At 46.7% G+C, this 16,488-nt stretch overlaps 1 protein-coding gene across 3 annotated transcripts in view; it reads right to left on the bottom strand.

Moving 5' to 3' along the window:
• Positions 1-5,946: 5,946 nt before the first annotated feature.
• Dicer1 (dicer 1, ribonuclease III) overlaps positions 5,947-16,488 on the bottom strand; it is a 65,414-nt gene continuing 54,872 nt past the window's right edge. For all 3 annotated transcript variants that reach the window (XM_028764430.1, XM_028764431.1, XM_028764429.1), the window contains 5 exons: positions 14,544-15,414; positions 12,731-12,999; positions 10,552-10,714; positions 10,368-10,443; positions 5,947-10,056 (listed from right to left, as the gene is read on the bottom strand). In XM_028764430.1, the coding sequence (XP_028620263.1) occupies positions 9,891-10,056; positions 10,368-10,443; positions 10,552-10,714; positions 12,731-12,999; positions 14,544-15,414 (1,545 nt within the window). In that variant the 3' untranslated portion in view covers positions 5,947-9,890. The remainder of the gene's footprint in view (positions 10,057-10,367; positions 10,444-10,551; positions 10,715-12,730; positions 13,000-14,543; positions 15,415-16,488) is intronic.

Raw genomic sequence — 16,488 nt, forward strand, 5'->3', positions numbered from 1 at the left:
TGGAAGAGTGGCGTGTGAGAGCTCTCTCCATTCCTAATCCAAAAGTGATGGTGATGCCTGCTATGAAGATCAGGACAGACAGCTGGTGTGAACTGTGTGCGAAGATCAGGACAGATGGCTGGTGTGAACTGTGAGCCCTCAGCGATCTCAGCCTTTCCAGTGGGCACTTGGATTCAAAGAAAGCAAACTGGGCACTGGCTGTGGCACCTGCGCTGGTTCACTGTATTCAGTCATCTCGAAGTGACACAGGGCTTCCATATTGTACTCTCTCATCCTGGCATCTCCTGCCTGCCCAGGGTGTGCATTCGAACCCTAAAATTTCTCTGGGACTGGTGTTGACTGTCTCCTGAAATAGTTAGCAATCAGGGTCCCTTCAGAAGTGACGTTCACAAGAGATCAGCTTCGCCCCATGGTACAGCAGGCAGATGGCCAACTTTACCTAAAACCCTGCTGTGAGTGTGGGTGGGACCTGAGTGTGGGTAGGGCCTGTGGGTGTGGCTAGGACCTGTGAGTGAGGATGGGACCTGTGAATGTGGGTGGGGCTTGTGAGTGTGGGTGGGGCGTGGGACGGTGATGGCTGCCAATTATACAGCAGGGCTACCTTCTAGGGTAAAGTCGCAAGGGTTTTTGCATCAGTAATGATGGTTCCCCCTCAATGAACTGAGTTCATGGAGATAGAGAGGTCCTAGATAGGCTGATGAGACAGATCCTTTAGGAGCCAATCCAGATTTTCCTGAGATGCTGCCTGCAGCCGGGTACCTGCATCTCCAAGACAGTGAAAGAGGCCAGCAGCTATGGGGCACGAGAGAAACCAGTGGCCGCGTGAGTACTTCACTACAGGGTAACTTTGACTACAGCTTTGGAGACTCTAGAAAGACCCTACCTAGGCTGTCCTGGGACACCAGAACAGGGAGAATGTGAACTAATATACTCTCAGCCACTAAGCATGGGGACTTGTTATGTGGCAGCAGAAAATGAACACTCAGTGGAGTCCCAGCTTCCTTACCAGCGAGCACACTAAAGCTGTTTCTCAGTCCCACATATAGACTCCTTCCTCATAGGGCAATCTAAACATCACCTTGCTTTAAGGTCTCTGGTTCTTAGAGACATTTGTATAAATAATCTACTTCTTTCTTAATTTGGCTATCACTGTGTTCTCTAAAACAAATACCTTTTCCTTTTTAAAAGCCCCAAACAGGCAGCGAGCTTGACATCAGTATAAAATTCTCTTGTTAAGCCCACAAAAATTAACACCTTATGAGAAAAGCTGTACCTTAAAAAAAAAAAAAACCACCTGACCAAATATTTCATAAAAGAAACACACAGCAAATTCTTAAGGTGGATTCTCTGGATTTACAACCATCAAACTGTATTAAACTTAACAATATCAAGATTTATTCCTTATTAAGTGGAGGCTCGTTTTGGTAATAGCTCACATTTGGTCCCAGAGAGTCTCAAAAACTTTCTGCCCCTTACTGAGTATTCGGTCATAATTCACAGCGAGGGGTTTCAAACCCTCATTATGAGGCCGTGCTGCTACATCGGGGCATGACATACTTACTTACTTAGTGGGTGTGTACAGCATCTGGGGACGAAACGCAGAAATGGTCCCTGAGCCATGGAGAAGACACAGAGCACCAAGGGGCAGCCCTCACAGGCTCCTGTCCCAGGGCACTGAAGGGCAGCCCTCCACAAGTTCATGTCCCAGTAATGTCAAATGTTAGTGTCTGGCTGGGTTCCATCTCAAAACAGTACCATTGGAAAAGCTCAGGACAGACAGAAGTGGGACACCGTGGAGACAGGACAGCAACACACCTTCTCTCAGGTTTGTATCTGATCATAGCCGTCCCCAGTTGGCAACGCTGTGGGGAGACGTCTTCTAAAGGCAGATGCTGAGGCTAACCCAGAGATTCCAATTGTGTCATGAATCACTGGCCTGGTGGTACCCATCTTACATCTGGGGAACCCAGAATTGCAAGAGGGAGAGAGATTTTCCTAAGAAAACCTGGCTTTCAACTGTGCTCTAGAAAAACAAGGAAGGCCATCCTCAGAGTTGGAGGAACTGCCCACACTGAAATTGCAACTTTGGGTTGAAATGTGGAAATTCATTTTAAGATTAAAATTAAGATTTTTTTTTAGTGATCAAGGACTTTAAAGTTACTCTTAAAATATATAGGGTTTAGGGCTGGTATGGCTGCTCAGTGACAGAGCTCTGGCCTAGCATATGTAAGGCCCAACCCTGCCTGGGGAACCACAAAAACGTCAGGTCTTTAATCTATTAGAGCTGGCATCTTCAGAATGCACACGACCTTTCCTCTAAAAACTAAGTGTCTTGATCTCTGTTTGCTTGATAAAATACTTAGAGAAAAGTAGCTCATAGGCAAAGGGTTCATCCCGGCTCACAGTTCAACTGTAATGGTCCATCATGTCAGGGAGAAGCCTGAAGCAGCTGGCCACTGGCACCCAGAGTCAATGAATGAATGAATGAGTGTAGTACTCGGTCCATTTCCCCTATTGTTGAACCCTGTGAGCAAGGAATGGTCCCACTCACAGTTAAAATGGGTCTTCCCACACCAGTTAACGGAACCCGCTGCAGGTATTTCCTCAGGCCCACCTCCCAGGAGATTCTACAGTCTGTCAAGACGACAACTAACAGTGAACATGGTGAACAGCCTATAGTGAGGAGATGCTCATGGCTGTGCTATTAACTACGTGCGAGGTCCTCTGAAAAACTACCTGTTCCTCAAAACGTAGCACGGCTCACTCCTTGTGTGGTGAGCTGAATAGGAATGGCCCCCACGGGCTCATGGATTTGAAAGCTTGGTCATTAGGGAGTGGCTACTTGAGAGGGATTAGGGGGTGTGGCTTGCTTGGAGGAAGTGTGTCATCGGGGGTGGGCTTTGGGGTTTCAAATGCTCACTTCCAGGCCCACTGTCTCTCTCTTCATACTGCCTTAGTATCCAGAGGCAGGACTCTCAGCTTCTCTCCAGAATGTGTCTGCCTGAATGCCACCATGCTTCCTGGCATGACTGCTAACTGGCATTACTAAACCTCTGAACTGTTAGCCAGCCTATTAAGTGTTCTTTATAAGATTCGCAGTGGTCATGTGTCCCTTCACAGTAATGGAACCCTGACTTAAGACACCTTGTGTTCTTGGGCTCTAGTCTTCCGCTACTGAGCCGCTGAGTAGCCAAAATTTAAAGAAGAAACATCAGCTCCAAGGTGGAGTATTCATCCAGATTTTTGAGACAGTTCTCCACCACCGGCTCCTCTCAATTCTGTCTTACTGTGTCCCGAGGCCCTGCTCTCCCTGCAAGCCCACAATGCACTGATACTCAGAAAGGGGCCCCTCTCACTTTCCTTGGCAAAGAAACATTGTTTCAAGAGAAAAACACAAAAACAAACAAATCTAGCAAACGGGATTGCCCTGCCATTCACTCTGCTGTCCTGGTCCTTCTATGATGCATCTCCCCAGGAACTATTCTCACAGAGGCAATGGAGACCGCACTGCACGTCAGCCGTACACAACTGGAAACTGCAACAGCCCCAGCAGGGGAGGGGTGGAACACGGAGGTGGAGGCATGGCAGGGGTGGGAAGTTTCAATTACACATAACAATACATAGATGGGGTTCTTGGAGGCGGCAGAGTGGGACCTGATGGGAAGACACCATCCCTCATTCTGAACTGGGTCAGGTGCAGTTCCTGAGGGAGAAAACCTTCATGGATCATGGTTACATTCTTCTGGGACTATTGAGGCCAGTATGTAGAAGAAGAGAAACTAGTTTTCATATAAAACATATTCTGTAGACTTTCTGCTTCATGATGGCTCGAGATGACATAACTGGGTCCCCCTTCGAGCCCAATGGCAGGGCAGCTGGGCACTTACTGGTGTGACTGTATCAGGCTGGGGTCCCAAATGCCATTGGAGCTGTTTGATCTTGCCTAGGCATATCCTGAGGAGATTGCTGGGGATGTCACCAAGAGTGCAACCTAGAAGGTGTCTATGGCCAAAGAAGTTAAGAGAGATGCAGCCCTCTCTGAGATGCACTGCACTCAGGCATAAAAATACACCTGAAAAGCTCTCCAAAGAGCACTCTAATTTCACTCACAACTGCCCAACCATCTTTAACACAGCAGCACATTTTAAATTTATGGTGTCATATTACATCTGTTGATCTCTCCAGAACCCGCCCACCTCCATTCCACAGGGCAGATTGACTTCCACACCAGAAATAAGGATGAAGGCAAGCCCATGCAGCTCACTGGAATTAGCTTCTCAGAAACGTCAGAGAACATTTCAAGATGGAACCCTCACGTCACCAGCTAGTGACTTTCTAGCTAGACTCTGCTGTTCATATGCTAACCACCACCACCCCAGCTTCTGCCAAGAGCAGCTGAGTTAGTAGGCCAGAATACACGCTGATCACTCTATAGGGTGAGAACAGCATCATGGGCCATGCTTTGGCTGGGAGGTGCACATACATGCCAGTGTGTGTGGATATGCATGTAGTCTGCACTTTGGACCTGAAGCCAGTGTAGCTCTCTAATGGAGAGAAGCACTCTGCTCACTCTTCTCCCATCTGTCAACCAGCCTGTGGCCCTTCTGTTTGTATTAGTTCTTTGTCAGAATCTTGACAGAGTTACTTTGTTCAGACCCAGAGGATTCATTCAGTTAGACCCAGTCGACACTGCTATCTCAAGCTCACTGCTTCCTTCCTGTGCTTTATCAGTTTGTGTGTGTGTGTGTGCACGCGCGCGCGCGCTCACACACACACATGCCTACACTAATAACTGGCATCTGGGAGGGACTTAGAGACCCATCAAGCTCAATCCAGCTTTTCACCGGACCCCTTCTTTACCCCAAAGCCAGGTAAGCTAGCAGGCCACCCAGTACAGCAGCCAGGCCATCTGAACTACCCAAGCCTGCTCGTACCATCTCCTTGAAGTGGCCTTTCTCACAATTCTGTCAGGGAACAGAACCTAAGTGTAGACTTTGGCATAGGCCTACTGCCTGGTCCTTCCCTCTACCTCTTACCACAGGCCCACAAGCCCTTAGCTGAAGTAACTGAGGGCAATGCAGGCTCCACTGCAGGACTGATGAAGTCAGCGACTCAGGCCATTTCCCATGTACCACACGGCACCCATCCCAGGCCCCTCGACAGGTGAAGAGCTTACAGATGCAGAGTAGGGCAGATGCTCCTCAGCTCCTCAGGCTTTGTCCCAATTCTACAAGTTGATTCTCAGTGCTTTCTAAACTTGAGGATTCGGAACCAGAGAGAGGGAGAGAGGAAGAGAGGGAGGGAGAGATTGAGAGATATGGGGCGGGAACTTGGTGTATACATTAGTGATTGCTGGTTGACTGTAAGTACCATGTGAGTGTATACTCAGAATGCTGCCATGCAGAAGTGGGAAGGAAGGCCATGCTCATTGTTGGAAAAACGCAGTAAGAAACAACACAAGAAACGACATTCTACCCACTTACCGTCTCTCACGGCCTGGTGACCTCTCTTCATGTGACTGACTTTTAGAAATGTTAAAAGCTTAAATTAATAAAATCTTCACTTAAGCACCAATGCTGGAAATGTGTTCTAAGGATCTGGACGTGAACATTCTGCCCACTTTGTTTCAAACTAACCTAATTCAATAAGGAGCGCATCGAGTAAGACACAGACAATCCAAGAGTTGGCACACATCGATCAGCGTGGTGGGATTCCAGCAAAGCACAGCACTATTGTATAGGCCGTAAGAGGGCAACCGCTACTGTGTCAGATCACTTCCTCAGGAGAACAAGATCGCAATCGTAACTAATATACGCAACCCATGAGCTTTTCTTCGGAATGAAAACCTTTGGAGACCACTTTCCGCTACCACAGCTGGGCTGCTTACACTGCACTAAGTAAAAACATTAAACCAAACACAGAATAGAAAGATAAAAAGACACAGAGTGAACAGACAATAATTTTATTGGCTACAATTATTAAAAAGAAAAACAAAACGAAACAGAAAAACTAAAGGGAACTGTGGTCTGTAGGTGCTGACGCCACTCTACAGTGACAGCTGTGTGCACAAATACATGTTTCTTTAAAAGGCTGCAGCATGTGACGACTGAGTTTATTGTCGGCTGAACACTCAGCCTGACTTCCTCAGTCATATTTCCCTTTATTTACAACAGAAAAGGCAGATGTGTCTTCCCATTCACCTCTGTGCTTCTGCTATGGAACCAGCAGCCGAGGCAAACTCTGGGGCTGTCTATGACATTTAAACTGTCTGTGGTTGTTTATCAAAGAAAAACAGATAAGAAAATAATGAATAAAATAATATCTGCAACTTAGTTTGAGGTGATCATTTTCCCTGCCAGTGGACAGCACACCGTCTCCATGGCAGACACGCCACCTTTACAGTCAGTTTAACTATCCTTGGTCTTAAACATATATCTTTAAAATGTCTCATGTACAATATATAAAATACAGATTTTATTGAGAAATAATTAAATTCCAGAGAAGCAATCAGCAGGTGGGAAGTTATGGGTTCTTGGGCGTTGTTAAGCACAGAGGAGACAGAGCCCAACTTGGCTGAGGACGCAACTGCAGACTCAGCTCAGGGTCTGTGAAATGAAGGTGCAAGGCCTCAGTGTGCCAGCGGTAAGTCTGTGCAGGAGGACTAGGTGCCTTCACCGAGCCAGGAGTAGTTTGAAATCAACAGCCCTACAAGCAAACCGGGTGGTTGTGGATTTCTGACTGTTCTCCACACTCTCAGCCACTGTCTGGTGGCTGCCGGTGAGCGACTGTGCCCAGGAACTGACCGACAAGAACCGAAGCAGCCTCAAGTCCCTGCTAATTACACAGCGTGTCTGCATCTGAGGATGAACTACTGTCGAGAAAATAAAAACATCAGTATTTTAAAACAATAACTATAGGAGTGTTCGAGGTTATTCTAAATTTAATCAGTTCACATAATATAAACGAAAAAAGAAGAAAGGTAACCGAAACATTTAAAAAGCATAATTAAGTGTTCAGTCAACAAATTTCTGTCATGCTTTCACTTTACAGATAGAAGAAAATGCCACAGACAAAATAATAATAACTCAAGTGTGCAAGTGTGTGACAAGCTGCAGGCATCCCAGGATGTTCTCAAGGCAGAACCACAGTGAGGCCCAAGCATGGCCTCCCTCTGGGTTAAGCACGAGTGCCTAGTAGCCAGACCAAGCATCTGGAGTCCTGCCCAGCCTGTGCCACCGAGACACAACTCAACAGAGGACAGGGCCTCACTCACTCACTCACTCACTCACTCACTCACTCACTCTGCCTGACTGGGACTGCAAAGGGGCCATAGCGAAATGTCTCAACACTGCAGCGCCCCGACGAGCAAGCGCGCGGCACAGGATCTGTGCAGCTGCTCTGTCCTCACGGGCGCTGGCAGGCTTACCCGCCTCCTGCTACACTGGCAGAGGAGGCACATGAGGTCATCAAGGGAGGGGACAGAACAACTTTTTCTCTAAAATGCAAAATCTTTCAGCCAGCGAGCCTGGAGACAACTCCGCAACACAAACACAATCCCAATCATAAGGATCTAACTCATACTTTTTGATTTTTCCAACTTGGTCTCTGGGTAAATCACAGTATGATTCAAACTGTGAGTCAAATTAATTATTAGGTACTTTTATCCAACAGCAACCAAAAAAAAAAAAAAGAAGAAGAAGAAGAAAGAAAGAAAGAAAGAAAGAGAGAGAAAAGGAAAAGCAAAGGAAAGGAAGAAGGGAAGAGAAAAACAGCCCAAGTTTGCTACTGATACAACATTCTGAATAGTGGCAAAAAATCTGAGCCCTGAGAATGGATGATCTAAGCATATCCAATTCTGAACTTTTTAGTATTAACCAAAAATACTCTCCTTATGGTTACAAAATATATTGAGGCATTTTCTTCCACCAGGAATTGAACTGTGAAACAATCTGATTTTGGTGCCAGGATGCCAGAGCATCCCAGGACATAAATGCACCAATCACAATGCAGAGAATCAGGTAGTTTATAAATTACCAAAGGACTGTGATAGGACAACAAACTCCACCTCCCACAATCCCACCCTACCTCACTATCTGACTGTACAAATTATAGCTACAACATTCAAAAGATCACCTGGTTTGCACATGCTAGGATGTCTTGCATTAAGGTCTGTGTGTGTGTGCATGGGGGAGAGGGGTGTTCTAAATCAAACAGACAACCACAATCTCAAGTTAGAATTAAATACTTAAGATGAGTCAGCCAAATTAATTTTACCAAACAATAATTCAGATCCCGATTGACTTTCAGATGGGCAGTAACACATAATCCTTGGAGAAGCTCACTCTCCCCTTCGCGTGGGGTTCCTGACAGCCCGAGTGCTCGCACGCACGCATGCTCGCACGCACACACACGGCATCTCTCTCGGGCTGGTGACTTGAACCTAAGTGCAGCATTACATGAAGCATCAGTCTCAGGAGATGTGTGGGAAGCGCGAGCCACCCTGGCTCAGCCTGCTGAAACTTCAAGCGTCATAGGGCAAATTGCAGCAAAGCTCTCCTGTGTGTCAGTGGGAGGGCACTAGCAACCCATAGCGCATTTTTAAAATGTAAAGTAAGAGGTATTATAGTCACAGTGCAAAAAATTAAACTTCAAGCATGATACATAAACATAGCACCAACGGGAAAATGCAGGCAAAGGGAGGGGACTGAGGTGTGTAAGTGAAGAGGGCCCACAGCCCAGTCAGGACGCTTTAGCAAACGCCTACACAGCTATAGTTTCTCGGATTCTGAGATGAACTAATGACCTAGTTTATCTAAACTAGCGACTTCCACCCCAGACGGGTCAAGCCTGGCAGTCCGTCTCAATGCTGACCCCATGAGATTGACGGCACAGCTTTGGTGACTCTGGCAATACTGCTAGTAGTCAGGACGTGCTCCAGTACACACCTGCGCCACGTCTAGGTGTACTGCATCTCAGGCTCATTTGTCAGAACAACGGCCGACTGGGCAAGCATTTCCTCCACTGGGACCACCTGGCAGGAAGTTCTGAGGAAACCTGGGCATCTAGCCACATGTCCTGTCTCTAATGATCCTTTAAAACTCCATACACTCACTCTGGGCTTTAGAGGGCCTTCAGTCCACGCACCAGAAACCTATCTGCAATAGCTCCATTGCAGGTGCCCTAGCGAGCTGCCACCCCATCTCAGCTAAAGCATAAGATAAAGGGAAAGGCAAAGGAAGACAGCAAACTATCAAGTCCTTACTTTTAAGGCAAGAACCCTCTACGCAGCACTGTGTGGCATCTGAAAACCTGGCCTCGACTCATCAACGGCCAACACTGACTCAAATCTGTCCTTTACAAACCGTGCAACAGCGACTGGGGTCCACCCTGGCCCCTCCTCCACTGCCTTCCACAACACGGGCGCTTCCTTTGCACACTGTTCGTTTTGTTGGCTTGACAACTGCAGCAGGACAGGTACTAGTGCAGAGGACCGTGAGGTCAGGGCTCCCCAGTTCTGGGACCGTTAGAGGGTTAGGCTCTGTGGCCTCTAACACCAAGCAAAGCCGACAGAAATTAAATGTAAAAACAAACAGACAAAAAAAACTGTCAAAATTATTTCAAAAACTTGCTAATAAATACCAGCATTAAAGCACTCCTGTGACTAAACAAAGCAGGGGTGGGTAAAGAAGACAAGATTGTGTCTGCGCAAAAAACTAAAGCTACAATTAGTTCCAAAGAGTTTATACACATAGTAAATGTTTTATTCTGTTATCTATCTCATTATCAAACTTTAAATTCTGCCTTCAATTTTTCACTGTGTCAGCTTGACTCATCCTTTGTGACATGTTGCTGGTCTGGTTCGCGGCCTCGCCGCTGTCGGTCTGGACGCTTCAGCTGTTAGGAGCCTGAGGCTGGCTGGCTTTGAGGCTGCGGAGGGCTCGTCGTGCTGCAGCAGACTTTGCGATCCTGTAGCTCCGGCCGACGCCTTTAAATTTCCCCTTCCCCACCACTTCCACGGTGACTCTGACCTTCCCGTCGTAAGTTCTCTCTGCTGGGCTGCAAAACCCCAGACAGTTGGAGTTAGGAATCACAAGTATTTGCTATTACTGTCAGTCGGCACCTCTAGCCCTCCTGGGCAGAGTCCTTCCTATGAGCTGACCGGGCGGGCACCAGGCCTAAACCACACTCAGGCCACTCTCCCCTGCCGCCCTCCCTCTTCTTTATGAAAACCAAAAGGGAAAGGCAGTTGGTGAGAGCAGCGTGGAAGCGGAGAGGCTGCAGGCCGGGCAGATGTGCAGTCAGGAGCTAGCTTCTTGAGAACACTTGTGTGTAGTTACGTTAGTTCTGCATGCACATGCCCTGCTTACCTAAACTTGGCAGTTTCTGGTTCCATCTCGAGCAATTCTCTCACTGGAGAACGAGGCACATTTGCAGAAAACTTTTCTATAATCAAAATAAAAGATTATATAAGGTGGCTAAGGCCCTAGCCGTAAGCATTTCAAATAGTGTATGTCTTGTATACGCCAGGGGAAAGAGCCCGCCCAACTGTACCTATTAGAGGACGCATCATCGGATAGTACACCTGCCAGACCACCTCCAGAGACATCCCACTGTCCATATAAATGGCACCAGCGAGAGACTCAAAAATGTCCCCCATGGCCTTGGGGACTTCGATATCCTCTTCTTTCTCCTCATCCTCCTCGGATCTCCTAAGCTATTGAAGAAAAGTGACTTGTCAAATAGGGCACCTTCAAAGGCCACCGATCCCTGACCTGGCTTCTCTTAGCTGTCTTTTACTATTTAACAAGAGTAACCAACACCCATGTGCGCCTGCTTCACAGTAGTGTGTATTCCAAAACCACCTTCCCAAGAACCAAAATGACAAGTATCTGATGCCCAGCAAAGGGAAAACACTTGTAAATTAGAACAGAACTTAAGTGTAATCCAGGATTACAAGTTAAATATTGTCACAATCACCATAATCAAATAACTGCCTTTCTCAGAAAAGGCACTCCTCAGCACCTAACAAGAACAATCGTGTGGGGACAAGGTTAGAGACTGCCACTCTTTGGACAGAGAAATCCTTTCTGAAATCCTTTCCCTCCAGTTCCCTGTCACTGAAACATGATCTACACTCACTATAACAGCATAGCGGACACAGTGCATATGCAGATCCATGGGCTACACCAGTCCCTGTGTAAAGCCCACATCTCCTCAGTGCATCAGCCGTAGCTCTGGCAAAGCTAACTGCATACGCAAGCCTCCGTCACACACCCTCACCAAGCATCCTAACGAGAGCTACTCAACCCCTTACAAGGATCATTTAGGGAACGAGCCATCTCAAGACGATGGTGGTGGCAGGCAGTCCTCAGCGGCAAGCACAGCGTCTGAGGGAGCGGCTGCAGCGTGCAGAGCTCCAGCCTCTGTACACAGTAAGTCTGGACTCCTTAGAACAGTCTATGACCAAACACTAATGCTGCCGACGTGAGGACTGCGTAACTAGACAGCTCCAATTCTCTCCTTTTTGTTTAACTTGTATTTTCTAAGAACAAAGCACAAATTATTGTAGAAGAGAATGAAGGAAAATGGGAAATTTTAATTTGTACATAAATTAGTCAATATTTTAAAATGCTGATATTTGTCACTCATATCCCATGGCTCTGGGATAAAAGAAAATATCAGACCTGGCAGGTCTAGTTCCCTCTTCTTAAAGCTAAGGAAGCTGAGACCCAGAAAGATAGACTTCTTTAAGGCATAATAGCTCAGTCAGAACAGCCAGGTATTTGTAGCTAGTATCCAGACAGAGGGCAGTGAAAGAGTGAAGAAGACTAGCAGAGCTGACAAGCCCCTCGCTGGCATCCAAAAAGAACTTGCAGTGAATTTTCGTGAACTCCTCAAACTTATGCTTAACTCTTTGTAAAGAATGAGATAGCAATCCACACAGGACAGGCCCTCGTTACTTGGATTCTAGCTGTGGCTGCCGACATGCAGAGCTGGAGCATGAGCCCTGCTGTTTGCCTGCCAGGGCTTCAACCCCCGGCCTAACTATTCTCCAACAGTTTGCAGCCATTGTAAAAGAGATGGCAAAAATTACAATCAGAACAGTGATCCGAGAATGAATCCCTCTTCTGGAATAGAAGGCCCGTGGGTATCGGGTGCAGGAGGCTGAGCGCTATCCTGCCTACAGAGCCAGCGCACTGCAGCGGCAGGCACATACTGGAGCCAAGCAGCACCGCCCAGTGGCAGATGCCTCCCAGAACCCAAAGCGTACAGACCTCAGTTGTTTTTCAATAAGAGTTCCCACTTCAACAATACAAGTGCACATTTGTGAGGCTTACCTGAGATGCTACCAAATATTTCTGACCCACTTAGAAAAGACAGGAACACATCGCCCTGTGGTGTCAGGTAAAGGCCACTTTGGGGCATGGAAAGAGGCATACTTCTACAACTTTCTCTGCCTGCTGTAGGAGCCTCACTGAGGGAACTAAAACCCAGGCCCCTTGCCTGAATGACCATTTGGTCCATGGAGTGGACAGCCAAGTCTCAAAGGCCTACCTGAGTGAGGCAAGTCATTCTCAGTTCTGATTGGAGGTCAGGCAGCATGTGGACGCCCTGGTCTGGCCTGCAACTATCCCTCTAGACAGCCATGAGTCAGGACTCATTTAAACTACCCAAACTCACAGTCAGCTGCTTCCCTCAGCACCGAGTTCACAGTTTAAACAGCACTAACCTCGGAGTCCATTCCTTGCATCTCGTTCTTCTCAAGCTGAAACTGCACAAAGTCATCAATAACATGAAAGAGCTCGGGAGAGACCGCTTTAAAGTACTTGTGGTAGTCGTACTTCACAGCCAGCGATGCAAAGATGGTGTTGTTGACGAGGGCAGAGCGCAGGTCAGTCAGGACCCCTGGAGAATGCTGCCGAGGGTCTTCATAAAGGTGCTTGGTTATGAGGTAGTCCAAAATCGCATCTCCCAGGAATTCTAAGCGCTGGTAACAATCTGCGCAGAGACCCAAAGTGCAGTGATGAGCCTGCATGAGCGAGCACATGCACTTCTGCACACTGTGTCTGCATGGGGGCCGGTGGAAAAGCCACAGTCTCAGGCGCCTTTTGAAACTTCTACTGAGGGACATTTTCATTTACCTTCCCTAGTGAAATTATTGGGCAAATACTCACTAATGCACCTGGAAGTTTTAATGGTAATTGAAAGCATATTTATTATACATAAATTGGGTCATATAATCTTCCAGTGCCCACATAATATGCTTATTTTGGAGGGAAAAAGTCACTTCCCAGATGCAATCCGAGTCATAGCCCCCCTTTCCTTGGGCACTACACTAGCCAGGTGGTACGGGGCACCCTCCCGAGTCTCTGTCGTCATACTGGCATCTCAGGAAAGCTACACATGGCACACACGCCTTCTGCCCACTGCCATCAAGCCAGTGTGACAGCTACACTCTGCAATGTGTGCTAAGTGGAATAATTGACTACTTCCATGTTCTATGCTACATGGGATAGCAGCAGGGAAAGCAGGACTCTTCAGCTCTAACCAGACACACTGGACGACAAACCAAAGACTGAGAAAGAACTGTGCTCCGATAAAACACGCGCTCAAAAAGGGCTGCTTGTCAGAATGAGAGAAGGTACCAGTCAGTGCCGGGCAGCACTTCACTTCCTCAGAGCCATTCATTAAAAGAATCCAGTGAGCTGAAAAATGGGGCTGGGACACAAGTGACCCATTCCAGAGTATCCAGTAGGTGAAGAGGAAAAAGACACAAGCCAGGCTAGAACTCAGGCCTCATAGTTTCTAGCACTGGATGGATTCCACACCATTTTCTGTCCACAAAGAAAAGCAGGCTTTACTTTGGACCATCACTGTCAGGGTTAACATTTTGTAAACGGCCTTAACATACATGGCTTTTATCATCCAAACTATAAGCTTTTTATTTTGCTTTGATATGCTTAATATTCTCGTACAGAAAGGAAGATATAAGCTTTATCTGGGTTCACAAGCTGAAGCTGACTGGTTCTAGGTACTCTCTTAGGCATCAGGAGACTGTTAAATCATGAAGGAGAAAAGCATTGCACAGCGGGAAGTAATGAGTCCTTCCCTAGAATGGTTCTGTTTAATTTTTTCATCTTTAGATTTAAAAAAGGCAGAAGAGAAGTGCCGCCGTTTGTTTAGAAGAATAAAAAGAAGCAGAAACTCATCCCACTATGTGAGTAAAACAACAAGTCAAAAGCAACGAGATCCTAAGCAAGGTATTTAGGGAGCAAACACCCGCGCCTGAGTTTCTGCACACACAGCACATGAGATGCCACGCGTGAGAGGATACAGGAGCCACAGGCAGCACTCACACCACCACGCAGTCTCACTCATTACAGACAGGGACATTATGAGTGAGTTCTTCTTTTACTTCCTCCCCCTGCCACTCATACTGCGTACCAAGACTGTGCATGCACAGACCTTATTTGTGCAAGGCCAAAACAAGACACAAACAAGACACTCTGGGACAGGAAGGTGGCCCAGGGCTCCTTACCCACCAGTGATCGTGTTGTAGTGGTAGGAGGCATGTGTAAAAGCCTGTAGGAGGTAAGCCTTATTCTTGAATCTGTAGTTGATTTTCTTCTCAAAATTTTCAAACCCAGATATCAGGTGGCTCAGGGTTTTCTCTGCATCTGGATGGTCAAACATACACCTCGGTGGGATCTTCAAGCAGCCGTACTCCAAGTCTCTCCCTGCAGAGGAGCGTGGGCCAACCGCAGCAGCACAGCTCCCTGCAAGGATCTTTTGTTGGTTGCTGCTGCTCTCCTGAGCAGGGTCCGAGGCCTTTTCCCAGCTGGTCCTTTTAATGACTGGGAGCACCTTCAGCCCCAGTGAACAGAGGAAGAGCTGCGCAGCCCTCTCCCCGCAGCTGGTTAAGTAGCAGCCCAGCAGGGCCTCCACACAGTCCGCTATGCTCTTGTCGGCAATGCACTGCTCCGTGTGCAAGTCGTAAGAGATGGACTGCTTCCCTGTGTCAACGCCACAGTTTTCTTCTGATGGATTCCAGAAACCCACCACAAAGTCATCCTCTTCAACGGCTTTGCTAGGATCCAGATAGCACATGGCATCCCAAGAGCTGTAATCAAAATCCTCCAGGTCTGAGGACACGGGCATACTGCCCAAAGAGGACTTCTTGGGCATTTTCCATTCATATGCAGAATCAGAGGGTGAAAAGGGAGAAAGAGAGATCTTCTTCACAAAGGCTCCTGATCCCATGAGCATGCTGTCTATGAACTGGATGTGCTCCTGGTCGTACTCCAGGAAGTCGTCCTCATACTCGGCCTCCTCCTTGGGAGCCCTCCACGGCAGCTCCTCCTCCTCCTCACAGTCCTCACCCAGCGTGCCATTAGCCAGCAAGCAGTCTTTTGTCTGAAACGGGGATGGGGAAGGAGGAAAGACAGAGCTGATGTTTTTAAAAGGGTTTGAAACTCAATAAAAGCAAGGGTTATGGATAATTTCAAACGACAACCACAAACACTGAAAGGCAACTTTTAAAAATCATTGCCATTTGTTTTCAATTAACATAAAATAAGTTATTTAATCATATAAACAAAGTCAAACATGCTCTTTGAATGTTCATTTTCTAAGTTATAAAATGACCTTTATCCAGTATAAATCTGTAAGTGAAGAATTCTGAACAAGGATGAAGTTAAACTTGATGTCCACCATGCAGAACGCCAAGCGAGCGAGCGGCCCGACTGACTCTGCAAGGGCAGAAGAGCCCTGTGGTGCCGAGCAGAGGCCTTCCATTAGCTATCAGCATCTGAAAATGAGGTTGCCTGACTTTCAAACCAACAAAATGAAATTCCAGATGTAGAAAGAGCATTATCTTTTAAGTTAAGAACATAATATAAAAGCAGACAAAATTATTTCTAAAAACCTTTACTACTAGGGTTTTATAATAGTTTCTCTATTTCCACTTCAAATCAAAAAATATTTGCTATAATGTAAAACTAAACTGCTCTGCTTAAAAAATAAAAAATAAACGTGACCACTAAAAGAGGGTATGAATTTGGGAAATTATTCTTTCGCCCTCTGTTCTGAGCTGTGGTACCGAGGCCAACGGATCATAGCAGCCTGACAAAACAGAAGAAAATTTAGACTAACATGAAACATCACAATCCTATTTCTGTCAAAAATCTTTGCTAATTCCAATTTCTTTGGCAAAAGCTTGTTTGTGACAACTTTAATAACGGGCTGTGACTTAGCAGTGACGTCATCTTCTGCTAAGATGCCGCCCAATCTCTGCAATGCCACAGACAAACTCGAATGCACAGCACCACCACTCTACTGGGGGGCAAATGCAGGCCAGTAAACATCAACTTTGATTGGAACAACTTCCCAGAGTATTGTGACAAAATGCTTTCAAATTATTTTCCATGTGATTTTAAAATAGGCATACATTTTAAACCAGACTCAAAAAAGATAGAAACCCTGTATTTG

The sequence above is a fragment of the Grammomys surdaster genome, unplaced genomic scaffold, assembly GCF_004785775.1.
Source record: "Grammomys surdaster isolate TR1022 unplaced genomic scaffold, NIH_TR_1.0 144, whole genome shotgun sequence".
Taxonomy (NCBI): Eukaryota; Metazoa; Chordata; class Mammalia; order Rodentia; family Muridae; genus Grammomys; species Grammomys surdaster.